The sequence below is a fragment of the Nicotiana tabacum genome, chromosome 18 (genome assembly GCF_000715075.1).
Source record: "Nicotiana tabacum cultivar K326 chromosome 18, ASM71507v2, whole genome shotgun sequence".
Lineage (NCBI taxonomy): Eukaryota > Viridiplantae > Streptophyta > Magnoliopsida > Solanales > Solanaceae > Nicotiana > Nicotiana tabacum.
In genome coordinates, this window is record NC_134097.1 from 75,769 (window position 1) to 102,684 (window position 26,916).

General features: G+C 41.1%; 2 protein-coding genes across 2 annotated transcripts; both read left to right on the top strand.

The window, feature by feature from the left end:
- The first annotated feature begins 21,197 nt into the window (after positions 1-21,197).
- Positions 21,198-22,780, top strand: LOC142173014 (uncharacterized). The gene is made up of 3 exons (XM_075237593.1): positions 21,198-21,715; positions 21,800-21,998; positions 22,196-22,780. The coding sequence occupies exons 1-3, from the start codon at positions 21,198-21,200 to the stop codon at positions 22,778-22,780; spliced, it is 1,302 nt and encodes a 433-aa protein (XP_075093694.1).
- Positions 22,781-23,138: 358 nt separating this feature from the next.
- LOC142173015 (uncharacterized) lies at positions 23,139-24,034 on the top strand. The gene is made up of 2 exons (XM_075237594.1): positions 23,139-23,531; positions 23,669-24,034. Exons 1-2 carry the CDS (start codon positions 23,139-23,141, stop codon positions 24,032-24,034), a joined length of 759 nt encoding a protein of 252 aa, XP_075093695.1.
- The last annotated feature ends 2,882 nt before the right edge of the window (positions 24,035-26,916 follow it).

Below are 26,916 nucleotides of genomic sequence, written 5' to 3' on the forward strand. Positions count from 1 at the left end.
TTTTTGATCTTGCTCGGAATTGGATTCGGCTTGTTCGAGGTAAGTAACTCTTCTAATCTTGGAGCTGAGGGTATGAAGCCTGATTATACATGTTATGTGTTTGTTGTTGAGGTGACACACATGCTAGGTGACGGGCGTGTTAGCGTGCACTGTGACTCCATTATTTCTGTGGTACTGTGTAGTTACCTGAATTTATCTGAAATCATGAAATCTCTATGTATTAGAGTTATCGAGTTGTGATTCATGTTAGAAACCATGTCTAGGCTACATGCTTATTCTGTTGGGACACATTGAGGTCATTACTGTTGTTGAGTTATTTGCTTACAATGCAATTTCATACTCAGTCATGTTCATTCATTTCATATCATATCTTAGTCTCTGTTGCTATATATTGACATATCATATCATCATTTTTAGGCTAGTTTCCTGACATTGTGAGCCCGAGAGACTGGAGAGATTGATGACTGAGTGAGGCCGAGGGCCTGATTGTGAGGATTATTATGGGATCAGGTTGCACGCCGCAGTAGGCTAGATTGGCTTATTATAGCACGTGAGTTGTCCGTGCGGTTTATAGCGCTTGGGCTGAAGGAGCCCCTCCGGAGTCTGCGCACACCCCCAGTTCGCGCAATTGATTTATATTGAGGGATAGATCTTCCCTGGACACGGATCTTGTCCGAAGCATTTATACCTGTTACAACCCAAATTCGCATACCATAGATCACGCCGTAAGTTAGTTGACATAAATCCAAGAAGAGATTATCTTTGAGATGATAAGAAGTTAATCCTATTGGTCTTAAACGATACAAGGGTGTATAAGAGTGGTTAACAAGTATTTGAAGTTAAACGAATCAATGATGTTGTAACCAGTATTTTCGAGTAACACTAGAGGTGATTAATTGTCCCAAGAGGTCTTGTTTTAATGTATTTGAATCATATAATATCCGCATCATAAGTCTAGAAGTCAAGCGAGTTATGAAACAAAAGTCGATAAAAGTTGTCGCAACTTAGGTTTATAATTTTACTTAAACTTTAGGTCAACTGTTACTGCATTTTTCTCCCAATGTGCTTGGAAATATGGGGTGATCTACCTATCAAATTGAAGATCTATGAGTCTAGTTTCCAACTCATTATACCGTTCCTCGATACGATCTCGGAATAGAGAGATATTAGCATTTTTGCGAGAGTGCGCCAAGCTGCTCTCTATGGGGCCCACAAAGGCGGTTTAAGACATATGGACATATATAAGATACCTCAACCCCGTTTTAAGTCATTATTTTTCAGTATATTCAGACCTTATAACCCAAAAAACAGTCTCTCAAGGTTCTCTCATGATCCAAGACCCAAACAAAGGGCAAACAACACAAATCAAATGTCGGGAATCCCGTGGCGCTAGTAAGTTTCTTGTTCTTCTTGTTGTTGCTGATTTTTGTGTTGTTCAAGCTCGTGTGGGAGGTTGTTTTAAGTGTTTTATGTCCTGTAAATACACCTTCAAGTTTTTAATATCAACCTTAGGTGATTTCAAGTCTTCTAAAGTAATTCTAGTGCCGAAAAACACGAATTAATTGCTAGTTTCGCTTCCTTGTTCTTGTGGCAGAATTGAAGGGATATTTCGTGGAAAATTAAGGTCAAATTGGAGTTGTTCTTTCTGTTTAAAGGTAAGGAACCTCTTACTCTATATATATTTAAGATTATCCAAGTTGCAGCTAAGTCGTTGAAGCTAGAACTTGTGAAATATATATCGAAAGGCTTGGTAGTAATGTTGTTGGTTGGTGGACTATTTTGGAGGCTCAATATGATTATTAATGATGTTGTTTGGGCTGTTTGGTGATTGTATTGACTTGTGGGAAGTCATATAAATAGGGGAGGTGCTGTCCGTTTCATCGTAAAATAGGTTGTGGTCGATACATAATAGTTACGACGCTTAAACGATAATGATAGTGTCATTTGTCTTATTGTAGACTAAGGAGTCGTGACATTTGCATAGCTTGAGGTTGGGAAGTATATACAAGGTATGTGAGGCTATCCCCTTCATTATTTTGCACGACTCCGATTGTACATAATGTAATGAACGAGCTCCCAAAGATACTCTACTCTTAGAAGCTAGCAGTACTTACATTGCTGCCCTTCTTATGAAACGATTGGTATTGATGTTACTTCTCTTATTCTTATATTATCAATGTTGTTGGTAGTTCCTGATTCTTATAAGTTTCTTGATGAAGAGTTAATCCTAATAACGTGTACGAAGGATACCGACCTTACGTCACTTCGAAAGGTTCAAAATGTGATTCCAATGAGTCCAGCATGCATCATATATATGTATCTATTTTACTCTACCGAGCCACGCTATAGTTGGCCGGGTATGGCACCTATTGTGCAACCACTGATCAGTTGGGTTTTACCGAGCTCCACGTGGCCGGGTACGATTCTACCGAGCCCTATGATGGCCGGGTACGTTTTACCGAGCCTATTATGGCCGGGTACGATATGATGATGGTGATGCCCACAGAGGCGTATGTTTTAAAAGTTTATGTATATATATGTATCTATCATGTATTTCATGTCAGTAGCCCTCAGAAGTACCCAGATGTCACAGGTTGTATATTCTCTATCCCTGTTTACATTACTGTTCTTACTTATGCTTTCTTGCCTCACATACTCAGTACTTTATTCGTACTGACGTCCTTTTTATTTGTGGACGCTGCATGTCGTGCTGCAGGTCCTGATAGACAGGTAGACATAGCTCCCCCACCACAGTAGGCTGTCCAGTTCAGCGGTTATTGGCGAGATCCCTTCTCCGGACTTGCCGTGGTCTTGGTATGCATTTTTGTTATAGACATTATGGGTATGTCGGGGCCCTGTTCCGGAAATGTTGTAGCACTTATGTTCCTTTAGAGGCTCATAGACAGGTGTCGACTTATGTATGGTTTAGAATGCCTTTTCGGCTGATTTTTGTTGTATAGTCTTTCATGGCATCATGATAGCTCGTACCTTATATATAGTTTCTTGACAGTCTTGTCGTCCCATGTTATGTATGTTCATGACATTATCTTTCATTGTTGGATGTTCATGATCCATGTCTACTATTTATATTGATCTTGTCAGCCCTTAAAGATAATAAGGAAGGTTAGATAAAATGTACGTTGGTGCTCGGCAAGTATGGCCCGGGTGCTAGTCATGACCCTCCAGTTGGGTCGTGACAAACTTGGTATCAGAGCAAGTCTGTCCTAGGGGATGTCTATGAGCCGTGTCTAGTAGAGTTTTGATTATGGATGTGTAGCGCGCCACATTTATAATCAGGAGGCTACGTGACATCTAGGGTTGTTACCTTCTTCCTGAATCTAGATCGTGCGTAGAGTTGAGTAGTAAGTGTTCATATCTAATATTCACCTTGTTTTCTTTCAGCGATGCTTCGACTAGGAAGCAAGCAATTAGTAAACGGCTTGATACAGCTGTGGGAGAGGGTAACATTTAGGTGCCTCCAGCCAAAGCAGGCCAAAGTGAGTCTCAGAGTGAGATGCCGTCTCATACCTCTCCGTCTCCTCCAGAGGATATTAGGAGGCACCCAGTACATCCAGTTCCTTCGTCTAGCACTACAGACCACGATATGCGCAGTGCGGTGCAATTGTTGACTAGCTTGGTAGCTGCTCAGGCTCAGAGGCAGAATACCGGTGCTGCTGATAAACCGGTTAGTGCGAGAGTTCGTGATTTTATTAATCTAGACCCTCCAGTGTTTACCGGATCAGACCCCAAGGAGGACCCACAAACATTTATTGATCAGATTCATCGTACATTGCGGGTTATGCATGCTAGTGATATGGAGGCAGTAGAGTTGGCTTCTTATCGGTTACAGGATTTAGCGGTTTTCTGGTATGATAGTTGGGAGAGATCTAGGGGTCCGAACGCTCCTCCAGCCGTGTGGAAGGAATTTTCTGAGGCCTTTCTTCGTCACTACTTGCCAGTTAAGATACGACGAGCTAGAGCTGATAAGTTCTTGAACCTTCGACAGGGTAATATGAGTGTACGAGAGTATAGTATACAGTTTGATTCTTTAGCAAGGTATGCTCCCCATATGGTGGCCGAGATGAGTGATAGGGTGCATCTATTCGTGAACGGGTTGGGACCACATCTGATAAATGAGTGCACAACAGCATCCTTGGTAGAGGGCATGGATATTTCCCGTATTTAGGCTTATGCCCAGACCCTAGAGGATCGTAAGCGCCAGCAAAGGGCAGATAGGGGGCAGGATAGGGGCCAGCATAAGAGGGCGAGATTTGTAGGGTATTCTGATGAGTTCATAGGCAGTATCAGGCCCCAATCTTCGAGGAGTTCGGCACCACCTGTAGCTAGTGCTCCTCCAAAGTTTCAGAGGCCTCGGTATGATCGATTTACCTATTCTGGTTCAGGTCAGAGTTTGAGGGCATCAGGCTCATAATTTCATAGAGATACTAGTCAGACGAGACCCCCAACACCTCGTTGTGATCAGTGCGGCAAGGCCCACTTTGGACTGTGCCGTCGAGGTTCCGATGCATGCTATTCTTGCGGACAGCATGGCCATATGATGCGGGATTGTCCTAACAGAGGAGGTGGTGGTATGGCTCAACCGACTGGATCTGTGTCTGGTTCTTCCTCATCAGTTCGACCTCCAGCACAAGGTTTTCAACAGTCGACAGGTCGTGGTAGAGGTAGAGGTTCAGTGCCGAGTTTGAGTGGTGCTCAAAATCGAACCTATGCTCTAATAGGTCGACAAGATCTCGAGTTATCTCCGGATGTTGTTACAGGTATATTGTCTGTGTTTTCTTATGATGTATATGCGCTAATTGATCCAGGATCTACCTTATCATATGTTACACCCTTTGTGGCTAATAAGTTTGGCATTGAACCTGAATTGATAAGTAAACCACTTGCGGTATCCACTCCGATAGGAGATTCTGTGATTGCTAGAAGGGTATATAAAGGTTGCACTGTGATGATTTGTAGTCGTCAAACCTCGGCAAATTTATTTGAGTTAGAAATGGTTGATTTCGATGTGATAATGGGAATGGACTGGTTGGCCTCATGCTATGCAAATGTTGACTGTCATACGAAGATGGTTAGGTTTCAGTTTCCTGGTGAACCCGCCATTGAATGGAAGGGGAACATTGCTACGCCGAAAGGTAGGTTTATTTCCTATCTTAAGGCAAGGAAGATGATCTCAAAAGGTTACATTTATCATCTTGTTCGCGTTAGGGATGCGGAGGCGAAGCCGCTACTCTACAATTAATCCCCGTGGTCAATGAATTTCCAGATGTTTTCCCAGATGAACTCCCAGGCCTTCCTCCTGAAAGGGAGATTGAATTTAGCATTGATGCATTGCCTGACACTCAACCGATCTCTATCCCTCCATACAGGATGGCCCCGACAGAGTTGCGAGAGTTGAAGGCACATTTGAAGGACTTGCTGGATAAGGGTTTCATTAGGCCTAGCACTTCACCTTGGGGTGCGCCAGTCTTGTTCGTGCGGAAGAAAGATGGGTCGTTAAGGATGTGTATCGATTATTGACAGTTGAATAAGTTTACAATAAAGAACAAGTATCCACTTCCAAGAATTGATGACCTATTTGACCAACTCCAGGGTGCCAAGTATTTCTCCAAGATTGACTTGCGTTCAGGGTATCATCAGGTGAGGGTTAAGGAGAAGGATATTCCAAAGACGGCCTTCCGGACAAGATATGGGCATTTTGAGTTCTTGGTGATGTCGTTCGGGCTAACAAATGCCCCAGCAGCTTTTATGGATCTCATGAATAGTGTATTCAGGCCCTATCTTGATGTGTTCGTGATCGTATTCATTGATGACATTCTGGTGTATTCTCGTTCGGAGGCGGAACATGCGGGCCACTTGCGGATAGTATTACAGACCCTTCAAGATCATAATTTATATGCTAAGCTCTCTAAATGTGAATTCTGGCTGAACTTAGTAGCATTCCTTGGCCATGTGATATCTGATGAGGGTATTAGTGTCGACACTCAGAAGATCGATGCAGTGAAGAATTGGCCGAGACCTACAACACCGTCAGAAGTCCGCAGCTTCCTGGGGCTAGCAGGATATTATAGGCGGTTTGTAGAAGGGTTTTCCTCTATATCAGCACCATTGACTAAATTAACACAGAAAGCTACCAAGTTCCAGTGGTCTGATGCTTGTGAACATAGTTTTCAGGAGCTAAAGAATTGATTGACATCCGCGCCAGTGCTCACTCTCCCAGAAGGAACAGAAGGTTATGTGGTATATTGTGATGCCTCAGGTATAGGTTTGGGGTGCGTATTGATGCAACGTGGGAAGGTGATTGCTTATGCATCAAGACAATTGAAGAAGCATGAAAAGAATTACCCGAGTCATGATTTGGAATTGGCTGCAGTAATATATGCTTTGAAGATATGGCGGCACTACTTATACAGCGTCCATGTTGACATCTACACAGATCACAAGAGTTTACAATACATCTTCAAGAATAAGGAGTTGAATTTGAGGCAGCGTAGGTGGCTTGAATTACTGAAAGACTACGATGTCGAGATATTGTACCATCCCGGTAAAGCTAATGTTGTGGCAGACGCTCTCAGCCGTAAGTCAATGGGAAGCTTAATACATATTGAGGTAGGTAGACAAGGGTTGACCAAAGAGCTTCACCAGCTGGCCAATATGAGAATCAGATTGTTGGACTCTGATGACGAAGGTGTTACTGTACAGAATACAACAGAATCATCTTTGGTAGCCGAGGTAAAAGCACGGCAATATGAAGATCCTACCTTAGTAAGATTGAGAGAGGGAATTCAGCAGTGTAAGATTACAGCTTTCAAGATCGGATGAGATGGGACACTGAGATACCAGGGCCGATTATGTGTACCTAGTGTGGCAGGGTTGCGAGAGAAGATTATGATTGAGATTCACCAGTCCCGATATTCTATCCATCCTGGCTCGACAAAGATGTATCATGACGTTAAGGAGCAGTATTGGTGGGATAACATGAAGAAGTCTATTGCAGAATTTGTAGCCCAGTGTCCTAATTGTCAACAAGTAAAGATCGAGCATCAGAAACCTAGTGGATTGATTCAGAATATAGAGATTCCGACCTGGAAATGGGAGGTGATTAATATGGACTTCATTATTGGATTACCTCGCTCTTATCATAAGTTTGACTCCATCTGGGTGATAGTTGATCGACTTACAAAAATCTACCCATTTTCTGCCAGTTAAGACAACTTACACGGCTGAAGATTATGCGAAGTTGTATATCAAGGAGATTGTTAGGCTTCATGGTGTGCCGATATCTATTATATCAGACCGAGGAGCTCAATTTACGGCTAACTTTTGGAGGTCTTTTCAGAAGGGTTTAGGCACACAAGTAAATCTCAGCACTGCATTCCATCCGCAGACTGACGGACAGGCTGAACGTACCATCCAGACGCTTGAATATATGCTACGAGCATGTGTTCTAGATTTCAAGGGGAATTGGGATGACCATCTGGCACTTATAGAATTTGCCTACAATAATAGCTACCATTCCAGTATTAAAATGGCCCCGTATGAGGCACTGTACGGGAGGAGATGTAGATCACTAGTTGGATGGTTCGAAGTCGGTGAGATAGAATTATATGGGCCAGATTTGATTCACCAGGCCATTGAGAAGGTGAAAGTGATACAAGAGCGACTGAGGACGGCACAAAGCAGGCAAAAGTCTTATTCCGACGTCCGACGTCGTGATCTGGAATTTGAGGTTGGTGATTGGGTTTTCCTGAAGATCTCGCCGACGAAGGGTGTTATGCGTTTTGGGAAGAAGGGTAAGTTGAGTCCGCGGTATATTGGGCCGTACAAAATTCTTCGACGAATTGGATAGGTTGCTTATGAGTTAGAATCGCCATCTGAATTAGAATTTGTCCACCCGGTATTCCATGTATCTATGTTGAGGAAATGTATTGGAGACCCTTCTCGAGTCGTCCCTATCAAAGATGTATAAGTTACAAAGGATCTATCATATGATGAAGTGCCAGTGGCTATATTATATCGACAAGTCCGCAAGCTGAGAACAAAAGATGTATCTTCCGTGAAAGTATTATAGAGGAACAAGATTATAGAAGAAATGACATGGGAAGCAGAAGAGGAGATGAAGTCTAAATACCCTTAACTATTCCAGACTGAAGATAACGAGGATGCCGGGGGAAAGAAGGACGCATTATAAGGTGAAACGGCTCTATGAGGTAAGCAATAGCTTGTGAATACTCTTTTTTTAATACAAAATGGTAATATGCAGATAAAGTACATATCCATAATGCTTTGTATAGTCTTGTAAGGTCATAGGTTAGGTTTAACTGCTTGCAAGTTTGGCTAGTGTCCATTTTATAGGGGAAACTCAGCCAGAAATCTCCGTCGGAATCCACAATGAGTTAGACACCCCATAAACCCTTACATTCGAGGACGAATGTTCCTAAGGGGGAGAGGGTGTTACAACCCAAATTCACATACCATAGATCACGCCGTAAGTTAGTCGACATAAATCCAAGAAGAGATTATATTTGAGATGATAAGAAGTTAATCCTATTGGTCTTAAACGATACAAGGGTGTATAAGAGTGGTTAACAAGTATTTGAAGTTAAACGAATCAAGGATGTTGTAACCAGTATTTTCGGGTAACACTAGAGGTGATTAATTGTCCCAAGAGGTCTTGTTTTAATGTATTTGAATCATATAATATCCGCATCATAAGTCTAGAAGTCAAGCGAGTTATGAAACAAAAGTCGATAAAAGTTGTCGCAACTTAGGTTTATAATTTTACTTAAACTTTAGGTCAACTGTTACTGCATTTTTCTCCCAATGTGCTTGGAAATATGGGGTGATCTACCTATCAAATTGAAGATCTATGAGTCTAGTTTCCAACTCATTATACCGTTCCTCGATACGATCTCGGAATAGAGAGATATTAGCGTTTTCGCGAGAGTGCATCAAGCTGCTCTCTATGGGGCCCACAAAGGCGGTTTAAGACATATGGACATATATAAGATACCTCAACCCCGTTTTAAGTCATTATTTTTCAGTATATTCAGACCTTATAACCCTAAAAACAGTCTCTCAAGGTTCTCTCATGATCCAAGACCCAAACAAAGGGCAAACAACACAAATCAAATGTCGGGAATCCCGTGGCGCTAGTAAGTTTCTTGTTCTTCTTGTTGTTGCTGATTTTTATGTTGTTCAAGCTCGTGTGGGAGGTTGTTTTAAGTGTTTTATGTCCTGTAAATACACCTTCAAGTTTTTAATATCAACCTTAGGTGATTTCAAGTCTTCTAAAGTAATTCTAGTGCCGAAAAACACGAATTAATTGCTAGTTTCGCTTCCTTGTTCTTGTGGCAGAATTGAAGGGATATTTCGTGGAAAATTAAGGTCAAATTGGAGTTGTTCTTTCTGTTTAAAGGTAAGGAACCTCTTACTCTATATATATTTAAGATTATCCAAGTTGCAGCTAAGTCGTTGAAGCTAGAACTTGTGAAATATATATCGAAAGGCTTGGTAGTAATGTTGTTGGTTGGTGGACTATTTTGGAGGCTCAATATGATTATTAATGATGTTGTTTGGGCTGTTTGGTGATTGTATTGACTTGTGGGAAGTCATATAAATAGGGGAGGTGCTGTCCGTTTCATCGTAAAATAGGTTGTGGTCGATACATAATAGTTACGACGCTTAAACGATAATGATAGTGTCATTTGTCTTATTGTAGACTAAGGAGTCGTGACATTTGCATAGCTTGAGGTTGGGAAGTATATACAAGGTATGTGAGGCTATCCCCTTCATTATTTTGCACGACTCCGATTGTACATAATGTAATGAACGAGCTCCCAAAGATACTCTACTCTTAGAAGCTAGCAGTACTTACATTGCTGCCCTTCTTATGAAACGATTGGTATTGATGTTACTTCTCTTATTCTTATATTATCAATGTTGTTGGTAGTTTCTGATTCTTATAAGTTTCTTGATGAAGAGTTAATCCTAATAACGTGTACGAAGGATACCGACCTTACGTCACTTCGAAAGGTTCAAAATGTGATTCCAATGAGTCCAGCATGCATCATATATATATGTATCTATTTTACTCTACCGAGCCACGCTATAGTTGGCCGGGTATGGCACCTATTGTGCAACCACTGATCAGTTGGGTTTTACCGAGCTCCACGTGGCCGGGTACGATTCTACCGAGCCCTATGATGGCCGGGTACGTTTTACCGAGCCTATTATGGCCGGGTACGATATGATGATGGTGATGCCCACAGAGGCGTATGTTTTAAAAGTTTATGTATATATATGTATCTATCATGTATTTCATGTCAGTAGCCCTCAGAAGTACCCAGATGTCACAGGTTGTATATTCTTTATCCCTGTTTACATTATTGTTCTTACTTATGCTTTCTTGCCTCACATACTCAGTACTTTATTCGTACTGACGTCCTTTTTATTTGTGGACGCTGCATGTCGTGCTGCAGGTCCTGATAGACAGGTAGACGTAGCTCCCCCACCACAGTAGGCTGTCCAGTTCAGCGGTTATTGGCGAGATCCCTTCTCCAGACTTGCCGTGGTCTTGGTATGCATTTTTGTTATAGACATTATGGGTATGTCGGGGCCCTGTTCCGGACAATGTTGTAGCACTTATGTTCCTTTAGAGGCTCATAGACAGGTGTCGACTTATGTATGGTTTAGAATGCCTTTTCGGCTGATTTTTGTTGTATAGTCTTTCATGGCATCATGATAGCTCGTACCTTATATATAGTTTCTTGACAGTCTTGTCGTCCCATGTTATGTATGTTCATGACATTATCTTTCATTGTTGGATGTTCATGATCCATGTCTACTATTTATATTGATCTTGTCAGCCCTTAAAGATAATAAGGAAGGTTAGATAAAATGTACGTTGGTGCTCGGCAAGTATGGCCCGGGTGCTAGTCATGACCCTCCAGTTGGGTCGTGACAAACTTGGTATCAGAGCAAGTCTGTCCTAGGGGATGTCTATGAGCCGTGTCTAGTAGAGTTTTGATTATGGATGTGTAGCGCGCCACATTTATAATCAGGAGGCTATGTGACATCTAGGGTTGAGTACTCTGAGAGTGTGAGTACATGAGTTAATCTCTGAGATACATTGCATTGACATGCACACATGACACACAAGCATAGAGATGTATTTTTCTAATGTTGTACGGTATCACGTCATTCATGACTTCTCACACATATTGACATATGGGTATAGTGATGCATTTTACACTAGCTATCTGGAAAGAAAATGAAACATCTTATTTATTGTTCAAAGGATTTTTGGGAAAATTTCTATTTTCAAACTTACTCATATTTGTTTGGCAACTTCGGTAAACGATTTGGGTTTTTTTACTGATACACTTGAAAGGTAGAACTATTTTCAGAAATCATGATTTAGCTGAGCATTTTATCGAGAAAGTTCTAATGGGTTCTAGATTTATGTATAATAATTGAGAATTTCTCCGGACGGGGGTATGGATAAAATCTGAGATTTGCATATGATGGTGCCTGGGCTTGCGGTAATTATGTATGAATATGGATTCTACATCCAAGTATAAGAAAGGAAAAAATAATTTTAAATTCACATAAGGTATTCTTAGAGTGGACATTTTGGTTGTGGTACTTATGGGGGCGCTTAAGAAGAATACAATGGCTTATGGGCCTTAGGGCAGTGTGATTTTATGTTAGTATGTCTTGTAGTGAGATTTGGGTAAGGATCGTAGTATTATGACAAGGAGAAGTGTCAACTTGAGGGTTATTCAGAAGAAACTCGGAGAAAATAGGACAACTGGTAGTAGGCTAGACCAACATGGTAATGGTATGTTCGGTTCTTTTGGGTAATTATGATGTGGTGAGACTTTACAAATATTTTGGTGGTAATATTCTTGGGTTTGGTTACATGCGTGGCTTGGTCGAGTTAGAGAGATTCATTTATGATAGTTTGATTATGTACAAATGGATTTAAAAAATGTTCTTGATGGTTTCTACCATGGTTTAAGCCAGATATTTCCTACCGGTATAAAGAACGTGTTGTGTATTGTGATTTTCTCCTGGAAGGAAGCAAGAGAAAGGTTTCTAACTGACCGGGTATGTAATTTACTAGTTACCCAGAGTTGATAATGGAATTCTTATGCTTATTACATGATTGCATGATAGATGTGGTGCGTTGTGCGGGCTTAAGATTTATATGTACAAGATGGAAGTTCAGTCTTGAAGGGCAGGTCCCAAATTTTGGAGAACATGATCAATTTCAGATATTTAGATAAATGTTATAACTGCTCGATAATTCCTGAGAAGGGTACGCATTTCAGAAGGCGCATTGTGTTTTTGACTTACGGATGTTCATTTGTATTGCGGTACTCACCTGGTTGATAGACTATTGATATTCAAATTTTTTCTATGTGGCACAAAAGAATTATGAAAGTATTCCTCGTGGGATGATCATGCATGAAATATGTGTTAGTCATTCGAGTGCTCGAGTTGGGATCAGTTACGGTGGTTCAAGTGTTCTATCAATTTGGAGATTGGGAGTTCTCAGAAGCATATTATTTCAGGGTTGCGGCCTGTTTTAGGTGAGCATTATTTAAACTCAGTAGAGGCATTAGTTGCGTTAATTATTTGTGAGAGTTACGCACTATGAGTGCGCACATATGTGAGGTTTGAGCCCATGTGCGGGCATCGGGGCAAGTATTCGTACTTAGAAGAATGCTTAGGCTATGATATGCCTAGAGTTGACTGTTAAGCATAAAGTTATAATGTTTCTCGTATTTGTACCTTTGTTGAGAATTATCTGGGCTATACTTGAGATTACAAAGAGGCTAATTCCCTGAATAAACGAGATAGTTACTATTTCTGCGTTAACTTGCTGATTTGAAGTGTGATATCAGACTTTGCACGTGCTTACACTATGGTGTGTTATTTATACCAGTCCAGGAGCATGAGAGTATTATTTCTTTTATCACATACATGTGTACTTATTTGACTGCTCATGTATGATATGCTTGGACCGGAGGCCTGTGACCATGCCGTGCAGTTGATGCTAATGCGGGCTCTAGGAGAACTGGTTACCGTTATTAGATTCGTATGTCTTGGTTCTACTATGTATGATGAGCTCATAGTATTGGGATTATGGTGGTGCTTATTGAACTTGCGAAACAGTTCTCTTCTTTGAGACATTTCCTATTTTTGGGTTCACGGATTGTGCAGTTATGGCTTGAGTTATATTGGTGTGGCATGTCTGTGGGATAGTTGTGTTTAACAATATAAGGTCATTAGACCTAGAACGGGTACTATCAGGTTTGATTAAAATATATTCGGGAGGATAATATTGAAAGTCGGCTTAGAAAGTAATTATGGTTCTGGTTGGGGCGAGAGAGCTCTATGACCTTTTGATCTGATAAGTGGTTATGAGGTTTCGCGTGTTTCTTTCATTATCGGCAATGTATGAAGGTTTTGGGAATGGCGATTTGTTTGATATGGGGTTAAATACTAGTACCTGATGGTTTTGAATAGTTACTATGATCGGAAATGGTGATACGAGTATGAGACTTGTATGATATAGCATGTGATTACATCTCGAGTTATGGCTATGGTTTGATACAGCTTGTTAGAACTTATACAATGTGTAGATGTGAGATTCAGGTCTTGAAAAGAAATTATGAATGTTGGAAATTGAATTCCAAGTTTTATGGACTAAGGTTGAATTAATGACTTTCACTGATGTTGCGTTGTTAGGCCTATACAGAATAGAATGGCATGGGATCGCCCCCGGGTATGTGCGTGGTAAGGTGGAACAATGATATAAAGGCTTAGGAACAACTCTTGGCACGTTCGAGGACAAACACATGTTTAAGTAGGGGAGAATATAACGACTCGGCCGGTCGTTTTGAGTATTACAGCCCCGTTCCCCCATTTACTACTAAATTTATGCTTTACAGTTGTTGTATGACTTGCCGGGGTAATTGTTTTGGGTCCGGTGGGGTTTTGAAATGAATTGAGACACTTAGTCTCCAAGATGAAAGCTTAAGTTGAAATAGTTGACCTGATGTTGGATATGTTTAAACAACCCCGTAATAGAGTTTTGATGATTCCAACAGATCTGTATGGTCATTTTGGACTTAGGAGCGTTTCCGAAAAATTATTTAGAAGTCCATAGTTGAATTTGGCTTGAAATGGCTAAAATAGAAAGTTAAGTTTGGAAGTTTGACCAGGAAGTTGACTTTTTGATATCGGGGTCAGAATCATATTCTGGAAATTCGAATAGGTACGTTATGTCATTTGTCACTTATGTGCAAAATTTGAGGTCAATCAGACGTGATTTGATAGGTTCCGGCATCGTTTGTAGGAATTAGAAGTTTCAAAGTTTATTAGACTTGAATCTATGTGTGATTCATGTTTTTAGCATTGTTTGATACGATTTGAAGGCTCGACTAAGTTTGTATGATGTTTCAGGACTTGTTGGTATATTTGTTTGAGGTCCCGGGGGCCTCGGGTGAGTTTCAGGTGATTAACAGATCAAATTCGGACTTAAAAGAAAAGCTGAAGATTTTGTCTACTGATGCAATCGCACCTGCGAAAATGGGCTTGTAGGTTCGAGCTCACAGAAGCGACCTTGGTTGCGCAGAAGCGGACTGGGCACTGTTGGGCATGAGCCGCAGATGTGGAGGGAATTGCGCAGGTGCGTGACCGTAGATGCGGTGATATTGCTCGCAGAAGTGGGAGGAGCGCAGATGCAGACCCTTGTCTCACACCTGCGATTGCGCAGAAGCGGAAGAAGTTCCGCAGGTGCGAGGGCTGGCTGTTGAGTGGGAAACCACAGATGCGAGAATTTATTCGCACAAGCGACACCGCAAAAGCGTCCCTTGGTTCGCAAAAGCGAAAATCGCTGGGCAGAAACCTATAATTCGAGGTCTTTAGTTTCTTTCTTCATTTTTCGGATTTTGGAGCTCGGATTGGGCGATTTTGGGGAGAAGGTTTTCCACACAACTTGGGGTAAGTGTTCTTGACTCCCTTGTGGTTATATTCCATGAATTAATCTTTGTTTTCGGCGTTAGATTATTGATTTTTTAAGATAAATCGGATGAATTTTCTATAATTTTATAAAACCAATTTTCAACTTTTGAATTCCAATTCGGAGTCGGATTTGAGTGAAATTAGTATGGTTGAACTCATAATTGGATGGGTTGTCGGATTTTGTAAGTTTCGTCGGATTCCGAGAAGTGGGCCCCAATGTCGATTTTTCGAGCGGAGTTAGGAATTTTTATAAATTGTTAAATTGCAAGCATTGGAGTATATTTTGATTAATTTGTACGTTGTTTGACTAGTTTCGTACCATTTGGCATGGAATTGAGGAGATAGAAATCGTTCGGAAGTTGATACGCGCAGAATGAAATTTCTGAAGCATTGCTGATCTTGCTCGGAATTGGATTCGGCTTGTTCGAGGTAAGTATCTCTTCTAATCTTGGAGCTGAGGGTATGAACCCTAATTATACGTGTTATGTGTTTGTTGTTGAGGTGATACACATGCTAGGTGACAGGCGTGTGGGCGTGCACAGTGTGAACTGCGACTCCGTTATTTCTTTGGTACTTTGTAGTTACCTGAATTTATTTGAAATCATGAAATCTCTACGTATTAGAGTTATCGAGTTGTGATTCATGTTAGAAACCATGTCTAGGCTACATGCTTATTCTGTTGGGACCCATTGAGGTCGTTACTGTTGTTGAGTTATTTTCTTACAATGCAATTTCATACTCAGTCATGTTCATTCATTTCATATCATATCTCAGTCTCTGTTGCTACATATTGACATATCATATCATCATTTTTAGGCTAGTTTCCTGACATTGTGAGCCCGAGAGACTGGAGAGATTGATGACCGAGTGAGGCCGAGGGCCTGATTTTGAGGATTATTATGGGGTCAGGTTGCACGCCTCAGTAGGCCAGATTGGCTTATTATAGCACGTGAGTTGTCCGTGCAGTTTATAGTACTTGGGCTGAAGGAACCCCTCCGGAGTCTGCACACACTCCCAGTGAGCGCAATTGAATTATATTGAGGGATGGATCTTCCATGGACATGGATCTTTTAAGAAGCATTTATACCTGGGGATGGATCTTCCACATGGACATGGATCTTGTTGAAGCATTTATATCTGGCTCCCGAATCTTCAACTGATGATGGCCTGAACGCAAGTCGATCTTAGAGAACACTTAGGCAACCTGAAACTGATCAAATAGGTCATCAATACGTGGCAATAGATACGTGTTCTTCATTGTAACCTTGTTCAAATGGCAATAATCAATACACATTCGCATAGAACCATCCTTCTTCTTTTGAAACAAGACAGGAGCACCGCAAGGTGACACACTGGGCTGAATGAAGCCCTTATCGAGAAACTCTTACAACTATTCCTTTAACTCCTTCAACCCTGTTGGGTCCATATGAAAGGGTGGAATAGAAATGGGTTGTGTGCCTGATAACAAATCAATACCAAAGTTAATATCTCTGTTGGGTGGCATGCCTGGAAGATCCACCACAAATATGTCTGGATAATCCCTCACTACCGGAACTGACTCGACGGTAGGAGTGTCAGCACTAACATCCCTCACATATGCCAGATATGCATCACACCCATTCTCAACCATCCGTTGAGCCTTTAGAAATGAGAGAACCATATTAGGAACATAATCTAAGGTACATATTCACTCTAGCTACATTTGACCTGGCATAGCCAATGTCAACGTCTTGATGTGACAATCAAGGATATTGTGATAGGGTGATAACAAGTCCATGCCCACAATAACATCGAAATCCACCATACTGAGCAACAATAAATCAGCTCTGGTCTCCAAACCACTAAGAACAACTAGACACGATCGATACACACGGTCAACAACAATGGAATCACCCACGAGTGTAGACACTTAGATAGGAGAACTCAAAGAATCACGGGACACCCCTAAATACGAAGCAAACTAAGATGACACATATGAATAAGTGGAGCCTGGATAAAATAAGACTGATGCATCTCTATGACAGACCGTAAAAATACCTGTGATGACATAATCAGATGCAACTGCCTCCATCCTAGTAGGAAGGAGGCAGTTGCATCTGATTATGTCCTAGTAAGAAGGACATAATATCTGGCCTGGCCTCTCTCTCTAGGGCGACATCTACCTGTCGGACCTCCACCTCGAGCTGGTTGTGCAGGTGGAGTGGTAGCTGGTGTTGTAACCATAGCCTGAGGGCCCGATGGAGCACGCGGTGCCTGAGTGGTCTGTGGAGGTGCACCCCTCTTGAGTATGGGGAAATGCCTCACCATATGACGAGTGTCACCACACTCAAAACAAACTCTCAGAGGGCGTGGCTGCTATGGCTGGCTCGGGATTGATTGGCTAGACTGACCGCTGAAAGCACCCAGTGCAGGAGGTACACTAGAAAATTTTGATTCGTAATAGGCAGCCTAGGAGTGGCAGGAGTACCGCTTACGGATGGAAGTGCTGAATAAACAGGGCGACCCACAAAGCCCCTACCCTTACGGGCTGCAGTTGGGGCACAAGTACCACTATATGTTCCAGACTCTCGAGACCTCTTGGCCTCCCTCTCCTCTCTCTCCCGAGTCAACATACCCTCCAATCGCCTAGTGATCCCCACCACCTGCTAGTATGTGATGTCTATCTCCAACTCTCATACCATGCTAAATCTGATACTGGGGTTGAGCCCCTCAATAAATTGATGAACCCGCTCCCGAACATTAGCAACCAAGGCTGGTGCATGCCTAGCCAAATCACTAAATCGGACCGCATACTGTGACATAGTCATAGAACCCCGGTGCAACTGCTCAAACTCTATGCGTCATGCATCACTGAGACTCTAGGGAACATACTCCCTTAAGAACATATCTCAGAACTGAGTTCAAGTGAGTGAAGCTGCCTCGGCCGGACTACCAAACTCGTATGCTCGCCACCACTGATAGGCCGCTCTTTTAAGCTGGAACATAGTGAAAAAAAAACCACTAGATTCCACAAAACCCATAGTACGGAGGATACAATGGCACTTCTCAAGAAAACCCTGGGCATCCTCTGACGCCAATCCACTGAAAGTAGGAGGGTGTTACTTCTTGTACCTCTCGAGCCTAAGCTCCTCCTCCTCAGAAACTGCTGCTCTAACCTCGGGTTGAACTAAGGATACCAGCTGCATTGGTATGACCTCTAGAACCTGATCAACCTGGACCCGCTGCTCTGTGGTACGGGCGGCAGGAGTCTATGCTCCTCCCCCGACTTGAGATCTGGCAGGAGCAAGTGGTATCAATCATTCCTGAGCCAAGGTGCTGAACATGCTCAGAAACTGGGCGAGCGTCTCCTGGAGGGCTGGTGCAGTAACATGCATCTCAGGTGCCTACCCTCCAACTGGAGATACTGGTGGCTCATCTATAGCAGCTTGTGCGAGTGCTCTGACTGCACCACGTGGACGTCCTTGGCCTCTACCCTGGCCTTGGCCTCTCGCGGCTCTAGCAGGGGGCGCGGGTGTCTGGTCATCTGATGTAGATGTACGTGTCCTCACCATCTGTGAGAGAATAGAAAGATAGAAATTTAGAATCTGAAGTCAAAAATTTTGCACGATAAGGAATCAAAGAAGTGAATCATTTCCTAACAGTTCCATGGCCTCCCAAAGATAAGCACAGACGTCTCCATACCAATCCACGCGACTCTACTAAACCTTCTTGTGACTCATAATACCTATGAACCTAGTGCTCTGATACCAACTTGTCACGACCCTAATTTCCCTCCAGAGGATGTCGTGATGACACCTAGTATATAAGACTAGGTAAGCCTAACTATTTTGCTGAGTAACTGAATATAAAGCTGAAACTCAAACCTCAACGTCTGAAATAAATAAAAATTGTGATTCAAAATAGTTACAACTCCCAAAACTCGGTAGAAATAAGTCACAAGACCTAAAGATAAAATGCTAAGTATCTCTATACATCAGAGTCTATTGATAATAAAGAAAGTAACATAATAAAGATAGAGGGGGACTTCGAGGTCACGCTGACAGATATACCTTGAAGTCTCCACGCACGGGCTAGCTTATTGATACCTGGTCTGGTAGAAAGAACATGGATCTGCACAAAAAGATGTGCAGAAGAGTAGTATGAGTACACCATAACGGTACCGAGTAAGTGCCAAGCCTAACCTCAGTAGAGTAGTGATGAGGTCAGGTCAGGGCCCTACCGGAAATAATAAGAAATAAGGCAGAAGATATAATAATTTAATGAAATGACTGAGAAGAGAACAATGAGAATTTTCAAAAAGATAACACGGGATTCAAGAAGACAACTACAACATGTGAGGAAAAACAAGATTCTTACAAGTTAAGAAACAACAACAACAACAACAACAACACAACAAATAGAGGTAAACAACAGGGGAGGAAGATAGTTCTTTGACTTGCCACAATAGTTACAAATCCTTTTAGAATTAAACTACTTAAGGAAAGTCCTAAGTTTTCTCTCTAGGATCTCGGCGCACGTTATGCTAACGTACGCAGTCTGAGAATTAGACATGGCGAGAAAGTGAGGCCGACCAAAACAAGCTCCACTCGTGATGGTCGGAGAAGAAGTAAGCGCAATAGTAATAGCAGATACATTAGCTAAAGGTAATACACAACAAATAACTACTCCAATTGGCAGTCAATTTCAACCTAGCTCGCAGAAATTGGGATCTTTAAGCACAATAAAAGGACCGAAGAAATGGCTAAACCTAAGTGCAATCCAGATGAATGTGACATCGTCATCCTGTGAAGGATAACCAGTGAACAAAGTAGTGGAAAATATAGAAATCAAAGGAATAATTACATAGATAGAGCCAAAAACCAATGGAATAGTACAAACAAAGGAGGATACCAGACCACAGCCGGTGCATATAAAGCCACCACCACCGGAAAAGCCATGGGTCAATCTGTTCGCAGGTAACAGATCTTCAGAAAATGGTATGGCACTTTCTTATATCCCACCATAGATTATTGATGGTAATATTGTAGTGAAACTGGACAAGGATGAAATTGACAGTCAAACTAAGAAGTGGAAATGTGCCCTAATTGTCTATGTAATTGGGGATGCACCTGGTTACAAATTCATGCAGAGGTACATAACTCAAAATTGGACTCGAGTGACTGCTCCAAATCTGTTTCTTCATTATGAAGGGTATTACATTGCTAAATTTCATACACTTGATGATTTGAAGGATATTCTATATGGAGGACCCTACGCGATTAATGGTATACCAATGATCTTGAAACAATGGACCCCTGAATTTGATCTTACGACTGAATTCTAGACTGAAATTCCACTGTGGATTACCTTACCAAAGCTGCCAATGAGTTGTTGGGGAAATAATTCTCTAAGTAAACTGGCAAGTGCCATAGAAAAGTTGCTCTTTGCGGATGAATGCACAACAAAGTAGATGCGCATATCCTATGCAAGAATTTTGGTGGAGGAAAATGTCGCTAAAAAGCTTCCAACTGAGTTGACACTACAAGATCCATATGGAACAATGTTCCAACGACATGTGATATACGAATGGGAACCACACTATTGTGTTGAGTGTATGAAGATTGGCCATGATTGTGAACTGACTAAACGAGAAAACAAAGAAGAACAACCTAGAGGAAGGAAAATACAGGGGGAAGTCACTATAAGGTAGCAAGTTAAAGGGCAGGGACAACAACCTTTAGTTGGGCAGAACAATGTATCAACCAAAGCACGTGCACAAGATCAAGCTATTGTAATAACAACTAGTGAGCCTAGTGTGGAAACTACAACAACAAAGGACAAAGGGAAAGCAAAGGAAAGCCAAAACCAAAGACTGAATACAGAATGGCCAGCACTGACTAGCAACAGGAAAGTTGTACCTTGAACAACTTCAGTATCAACTCACAATGGATTTCAAATTTAGCAGAGAGAAGATAAGAGAATTGAGAATCATATGCCTCCCGATAGAGGAGGTGGAGATACACTACTGCAATGACTTGGTTGATTTGGAACATTAGGGGTTTGAATAAACGATATAAGCAAAAAGAAATAAAGTAGTACATAAATGAAAACATATAAAGCTAGCTGGTCTGGTAGAAACAAAGGTGAAAGAAGCTAAAGCAGAAATGGTGATGAGTAAAATTGCCTATGGATGGAACATGATTACTAATTATGAGCATGCAGTGAATGGTAGGGTGTGGATTATATGGGATGATCAAATGTATGACGTGCTTCCAATTACAAAACAAGATCAATTTATCCATTGCCAAGTTACATGGAAACATAATGGAATGCAATGTTATCTCAATATGGTGTATGGGCAAAATACAGTTGAACAGAGGAAGAACCTATGGCAATATCTTCAAAGAATAGCACAAACAACTACAGGACCATGGATAATTGGGGGAGATTTTAATGCACTACTTACTCCTCAAGACAGATTGTCTAAGGTGTCTATGACCAATGCTGACATTAGAGATTTCTCAGAACTATACCACAACATCTGTCTTACAGAGCTTCCTTGGAGAGGGGACTATTTCAAATGGACTAATAAACAACAAGGTGATGCCAGAGTGTGGATTTGCATAGATAGACTATTGGGAAATGATGTCTGGATGATGAATTATGCCCATATAGTCATAGGGTATGGAGAGCCCTATATTTTAGATCATAACCCTATGATTATTGCTATAAGGTAGTCTAAGACTCAAACCAAATGTCCATTCAGTTTCGTCAATGTTTGGGCAAATCATGCATCTTTTCAGTCGATGGTAGCAAAAGGGTGGAGAAAGAACAAAGCATCAGAGAAAATAAAAAACATCTGGTTCAAACTTAAAGAGCTTAAAAGTCAGTTTAGGCACCTAAATACAACAGAATTCAAAGGAGTAACAGAGAAGATAGAACAAGCTCGGATAGCACTCTCTCAAGTTCAAAGTCAAATGCAAACACACTACTCTGATACATTACTAGACCAGGAAAAGGAATGACTACACAAATTGGAGACATGGTCACTTGTGGATAAGGGAATCTCCAATAGAAGGCATGATCAACTTGGATCAAATTAGTAGATTCCAATAATAAATTCTTTTCAGCTATCATAAAAGAGAGACAACAAAATAAACAGATCACTGAAATACAAGCACCATCAGGCTTTACTATTACAGAACCAACAACTATTAGGGAGGAGAATGTACAATTCTATAAGAGTCTGATGAGGTCTATGGCTAACAAGCTACCTGCTGTCAATATGATGGTTATGAAGAATGGAAAAATTCTAACACATCAACAACAAATAGAGTTATGTGCAGAAGTGACTGACCATGAGATATATGATGGGTTGAAAGGTATTGGAAGTGACAAAGCACCTGGAATAGATGGCTATAATGCAGAATTTTTCAAGAGAGCTTGGCCAGTGATCAGAGAGGAAGTATATGTAGCAGTGAAAGACTTCTTTCACACAGGTGTAATGTATCTAGCTATCAACTGCACCACTATAACCTTGTTGCCTAAGATCCTCAATCCTGTGACAATCAAGGATTTCAGGCCCATTGCTTGTTGCACTGTATTGTACAAGCTGATATCTAAGGTCATTGCTGGAAGATTGAAAAGGATAATGCCGTACATCATATCTGAAGCTCAATCAGGATTTATCCCAGGGAGAAAAATAGCAGATAACATCATACTAGCCCATGAACTTGTCAAAGCATAAAACATGAAACATATATCTCTCAGATGCATGCTAAAGGTGGACATGATGAAATCTTATGACTCGCTGGAATGTGTGTACTTGGAGAAGCTTATGGAATACTTAGGCTTTCCTAATAAATTCCTCCAATGGGTGAAAACATGTATGTCAATAATGAGCTACTCTATCATGATCAATGGAGAATTGACAAAGCCTTTTAATGCAGCTAAAGGGATTCGACAAGATGATCCCATGTCACCATTCCTGTTTTTCATTTCCATTGAGTATCTAAGCAGGCTACTTAGAGGATTGAAGCAAATAAAGGAGTAAAAATACCATCCAAGATGTAGCAAGCTGAGCATCACTCATCTTAGCTTTGTAGATGATCTACTCATGTTTGCCAGGGGTGACACTAGTTCTGTCCAAGCTCTACATCAGGCAATTCTCTGTTGCTTTTGGTTTACAAGCTAATCTAACCAAGAGTTTTATCTACTTTGGAGGAGTGGAAAAAACAGAACAAATGAGGATACTGCAGATTATAAGCTATTCACTAGGGGAGCTACCTTTCAAATACTTGGGGATTCCATTAGACACAAAATATTTAACTATTCTTCGATGGCAACCTTTGGTAGAGAGAATTGTAGCAAGAGTGTCTTCATGGACTGCTAGGAAACTATCTTATGCTCGCAGAGTGGAGCTAGTGCAGACTGTATTATTTGGCATCCAATCTTACTGGGCACAACTGTTCATCATACCAGCAAAGGTTATGAAGCTGGTAAAGGCCTATTGTAGGAGCTACATTTGGTCGGGCACCAATACAATCACAAAAGGAGCATTGATAGCTTGGGACATGATGTGCCTACCTAAATCAATAGGGGTTATAACCTAACAAATCTCCAAGTGTGGAATAAGGCAGCAATTACTAAAACATACTGGGACCTGGCTCATAAGAAGGATAAAGCTTCGATAAGATGGATCCATGCATACTACATCAAAGGGAAAAACATACTTGACATAGCTATTCCACAACATGCAAGTTGGATGGTGAGGAAGATTCTGGATGCTAGAAAAAATGCACAGCAAATACCTTCCCTAAACCAACAGAAAAACTTCATTAAGCAGATTTACTTAGGTCTTATGGGGAATCATAACAAAGTAAAATGGAGAAGATTGCTATTCCATAATGATGCTAGACCTAGAGAAATATTTTCAATGTGGCTCCAATGTCATGAAAGACTGTTAATTGTGGATCGATTAGCCAAATGGGAATCCAAGTGAATTCAAGGTGCATTCTATGCATGGTTGCAGAAGAATCTCATCTCCATCTTTTTGGTGAGTGTAGCTTCTCCAAAGCAGTATGGATGAGATTGCTGAGAGGATTACAACTATTGAATGTTCCAAATAATTCTTGGCAACAAGTTTTTACATGGCTGCTTATCCAATCCAAAGGTAAGTCACTGAAGGCAAGGATACTTAAGATGATGTATACAGAATACAGTTACGTGATATGGAATGAGAGGAACAATAGAGTTTTGAATATCAAGCAAGGAATGTAGAACATATTTCTAGGGAAGTTGCATGCATATGCAACATTAAAGCATAAGGGGGACTGAGGGCAAATAAGCAACCTTCATTTCTAAGGCAAAACAACAATACAACGACCAACGGGCTAGATAGTAATTTGTGGATTTATATACTGCGTATAGTATATTTATAAAGATAGGACTATGTATGGATTATAGCAAGTCAAGGATGACTTTGATGATTTGTAATGATTGCTCTTGGTGATTAATGAAATATTTGAATTACCAAAAACAAACAACATGGGCGCTCCCGAGGTATCGCCTCGTAGTCTCAAAAGTAAATATCTCGCACAACAGGGGCACTCCCGAGGTACCACCTCGTAGTCTCAAAAGTAAATATCTCGCACAACAGGGGCACTCCCGAGGTACCGCCTCGTAGTCCCAAAAGTAAATATCTCACAATGATATGGCAGAAACCTCGTAAAAATAATGATAACCACACGACAGAAACCTCGTGGCACAATAACACTCCGCATGATAGAAACCTCGTGCCACAATAACACTCCACATGATAGAGACATCGTTCCATAACCAAACAGTTATCTCAACAAAAGTCACGAAAACAACATATGACAAATGGAACAATGAAATTACAACAAGGATTCCTACTGTTAAGGAATTAATACGAAATCAAAGGAAGCCGGTAATTCAACTAAGCATGTTGCACAAATTGCAAGTAAGAATGAAATTACAACAAGGATTCCTACTGTTAAGGAATTAATACGAAATCAAAGGAAGCCGGTAATTCAACTAAGCATGTTGCACAAATTGCAAGTAAGAGTTAAGACACGTAGCTGAATTAACCCTTGTTTTTGAAAAGGCTCCATAAGAGCTACAATGAAAAACCCATGTTGTTTTTACATGTTGATGACTCGTTGAAAGGCTTGATGTGTCTTAATAGACCTTATGTTCCATATGAGTATTTTGATCATCATCTAGTTGTTGAGGCTTCCCGCTTGGGAAAGATTATTGTTGGGGTAGGCTTTCTTTAGCATGTGCTTGCCTTTTGCCCTTCTTTCTATTTTTCGATGTGATCCTAGGTGACAAATCTCCTTCCCGTGCAACAGCTTTGAAGTTTCCAGCAGTAGATTCATCATTACCTTCATCTTCTAGTTGTTTTTCCACTAAGGAATGTTGAACCTCCATTGGAAGCTCTTTGTGGGTAATGATGTCATGTAGTACCTGATTTGGAGATAATAAAGGGAGATTGATTTTTATCTGCATTGGGGATCCAGTTGATGACGCACAAGAAATGAGAATAGTAGTAGTTATTGTTGGCTCCATATTGACTATTGCAAGTCCCATGTGATCAATCACCATGTTATTTTCCTGACCAGCAACAGTTTATGACCTCACTGTATTTGTTGAAGTCTCTATGTCAACATCAGCATCCTGCTCAGTAGGTGTAACTCTAATCAGAGCTACTGCAGTATTAGAATTAAACTGCCTTGTATCACTATTGAGTACTTCAGTTGTGTGATACAGGACTTCATCACTCCAGATTTATGTAGCAGCTCTGGTGGAATTAGGCGATGACACAAAAGTCTGCAATGGTATGTCATGGCATGAGTGGTTTAGAGTAACATTCATGACTTCTTTGTGTTTGCCAAAACTCCTTTGAACCCAATCAATTGTGTTCTCCTTTGTAGATGCACCTTTTGTCCCAGTATCAGTAGTAGCATTGTGATTGTCAGTACTCCTGAACTGCTGGTCATCCTGATTAACAAGAGCAACTGTAGTATCAACCTATTTTTTGCCATGTATGTTTTCGTGTTCCAATTTTTGTTGCACTTGATGTTGTTCTTTCTTATTGTTTTCTTGTTTTGCATTGGAAGTAATAATCCCAGAAGATTCAAGTTCAGCTGCTGGACTATTGGAAGGGCCTAGTTTTATGGCATTATCAGTAGACCTCTCTTTCGCAACATGAGGAATATCCCCATCCTTTTGACTCTCCGGTAGATCAACTTTAGTTGTCTGTTGATTGTCCAACTTTCCACTATTAACTTCAGCATCAGTAACTTTAGGCTTAGGAATTGGATCTTTCATAATCTTAAGGGCAACAACATTAACAGGGTGTGTCTGTGAGTTTGGGGACTTGGCTAGTTTAGTGACTTTTGCCTCTAGTACTTGTTCAGGAACATTTCTGGATTGTTGCTGCCTATTTTGTTTTTAGCAAATAGACTACAAGGCATGCTGCCTAGTAGTTGTTATATTAATAATAAAAGGAAAAAAATCACAATGGAAGAGTACAAGTAAGGGGTAAAAAGCTAAAGTTGTGTTGCCGCTATGCCTTGGCTATATAATCATCCATCTGCGCCTCAATTGGCATATAAATGCAGCCTCAATAGGTTGCCGGCATTGTCTCACGAGGGTGAATAATCTCATAGCCCTAAGGATATTTTCCAAAGGCATAGGAAACAAGCAATCACATACTGCACTAGACCTTACCTTACAATTCCTACTGAGGCAATAGTAACCTCAGCCTATGTTACTCGGACTCTCCAAAAGTGATCCCGTACCCGTGTCGGATCCTCCAAAAATACACTAAATTTGGAGGATCCGACACGCACCCAACAA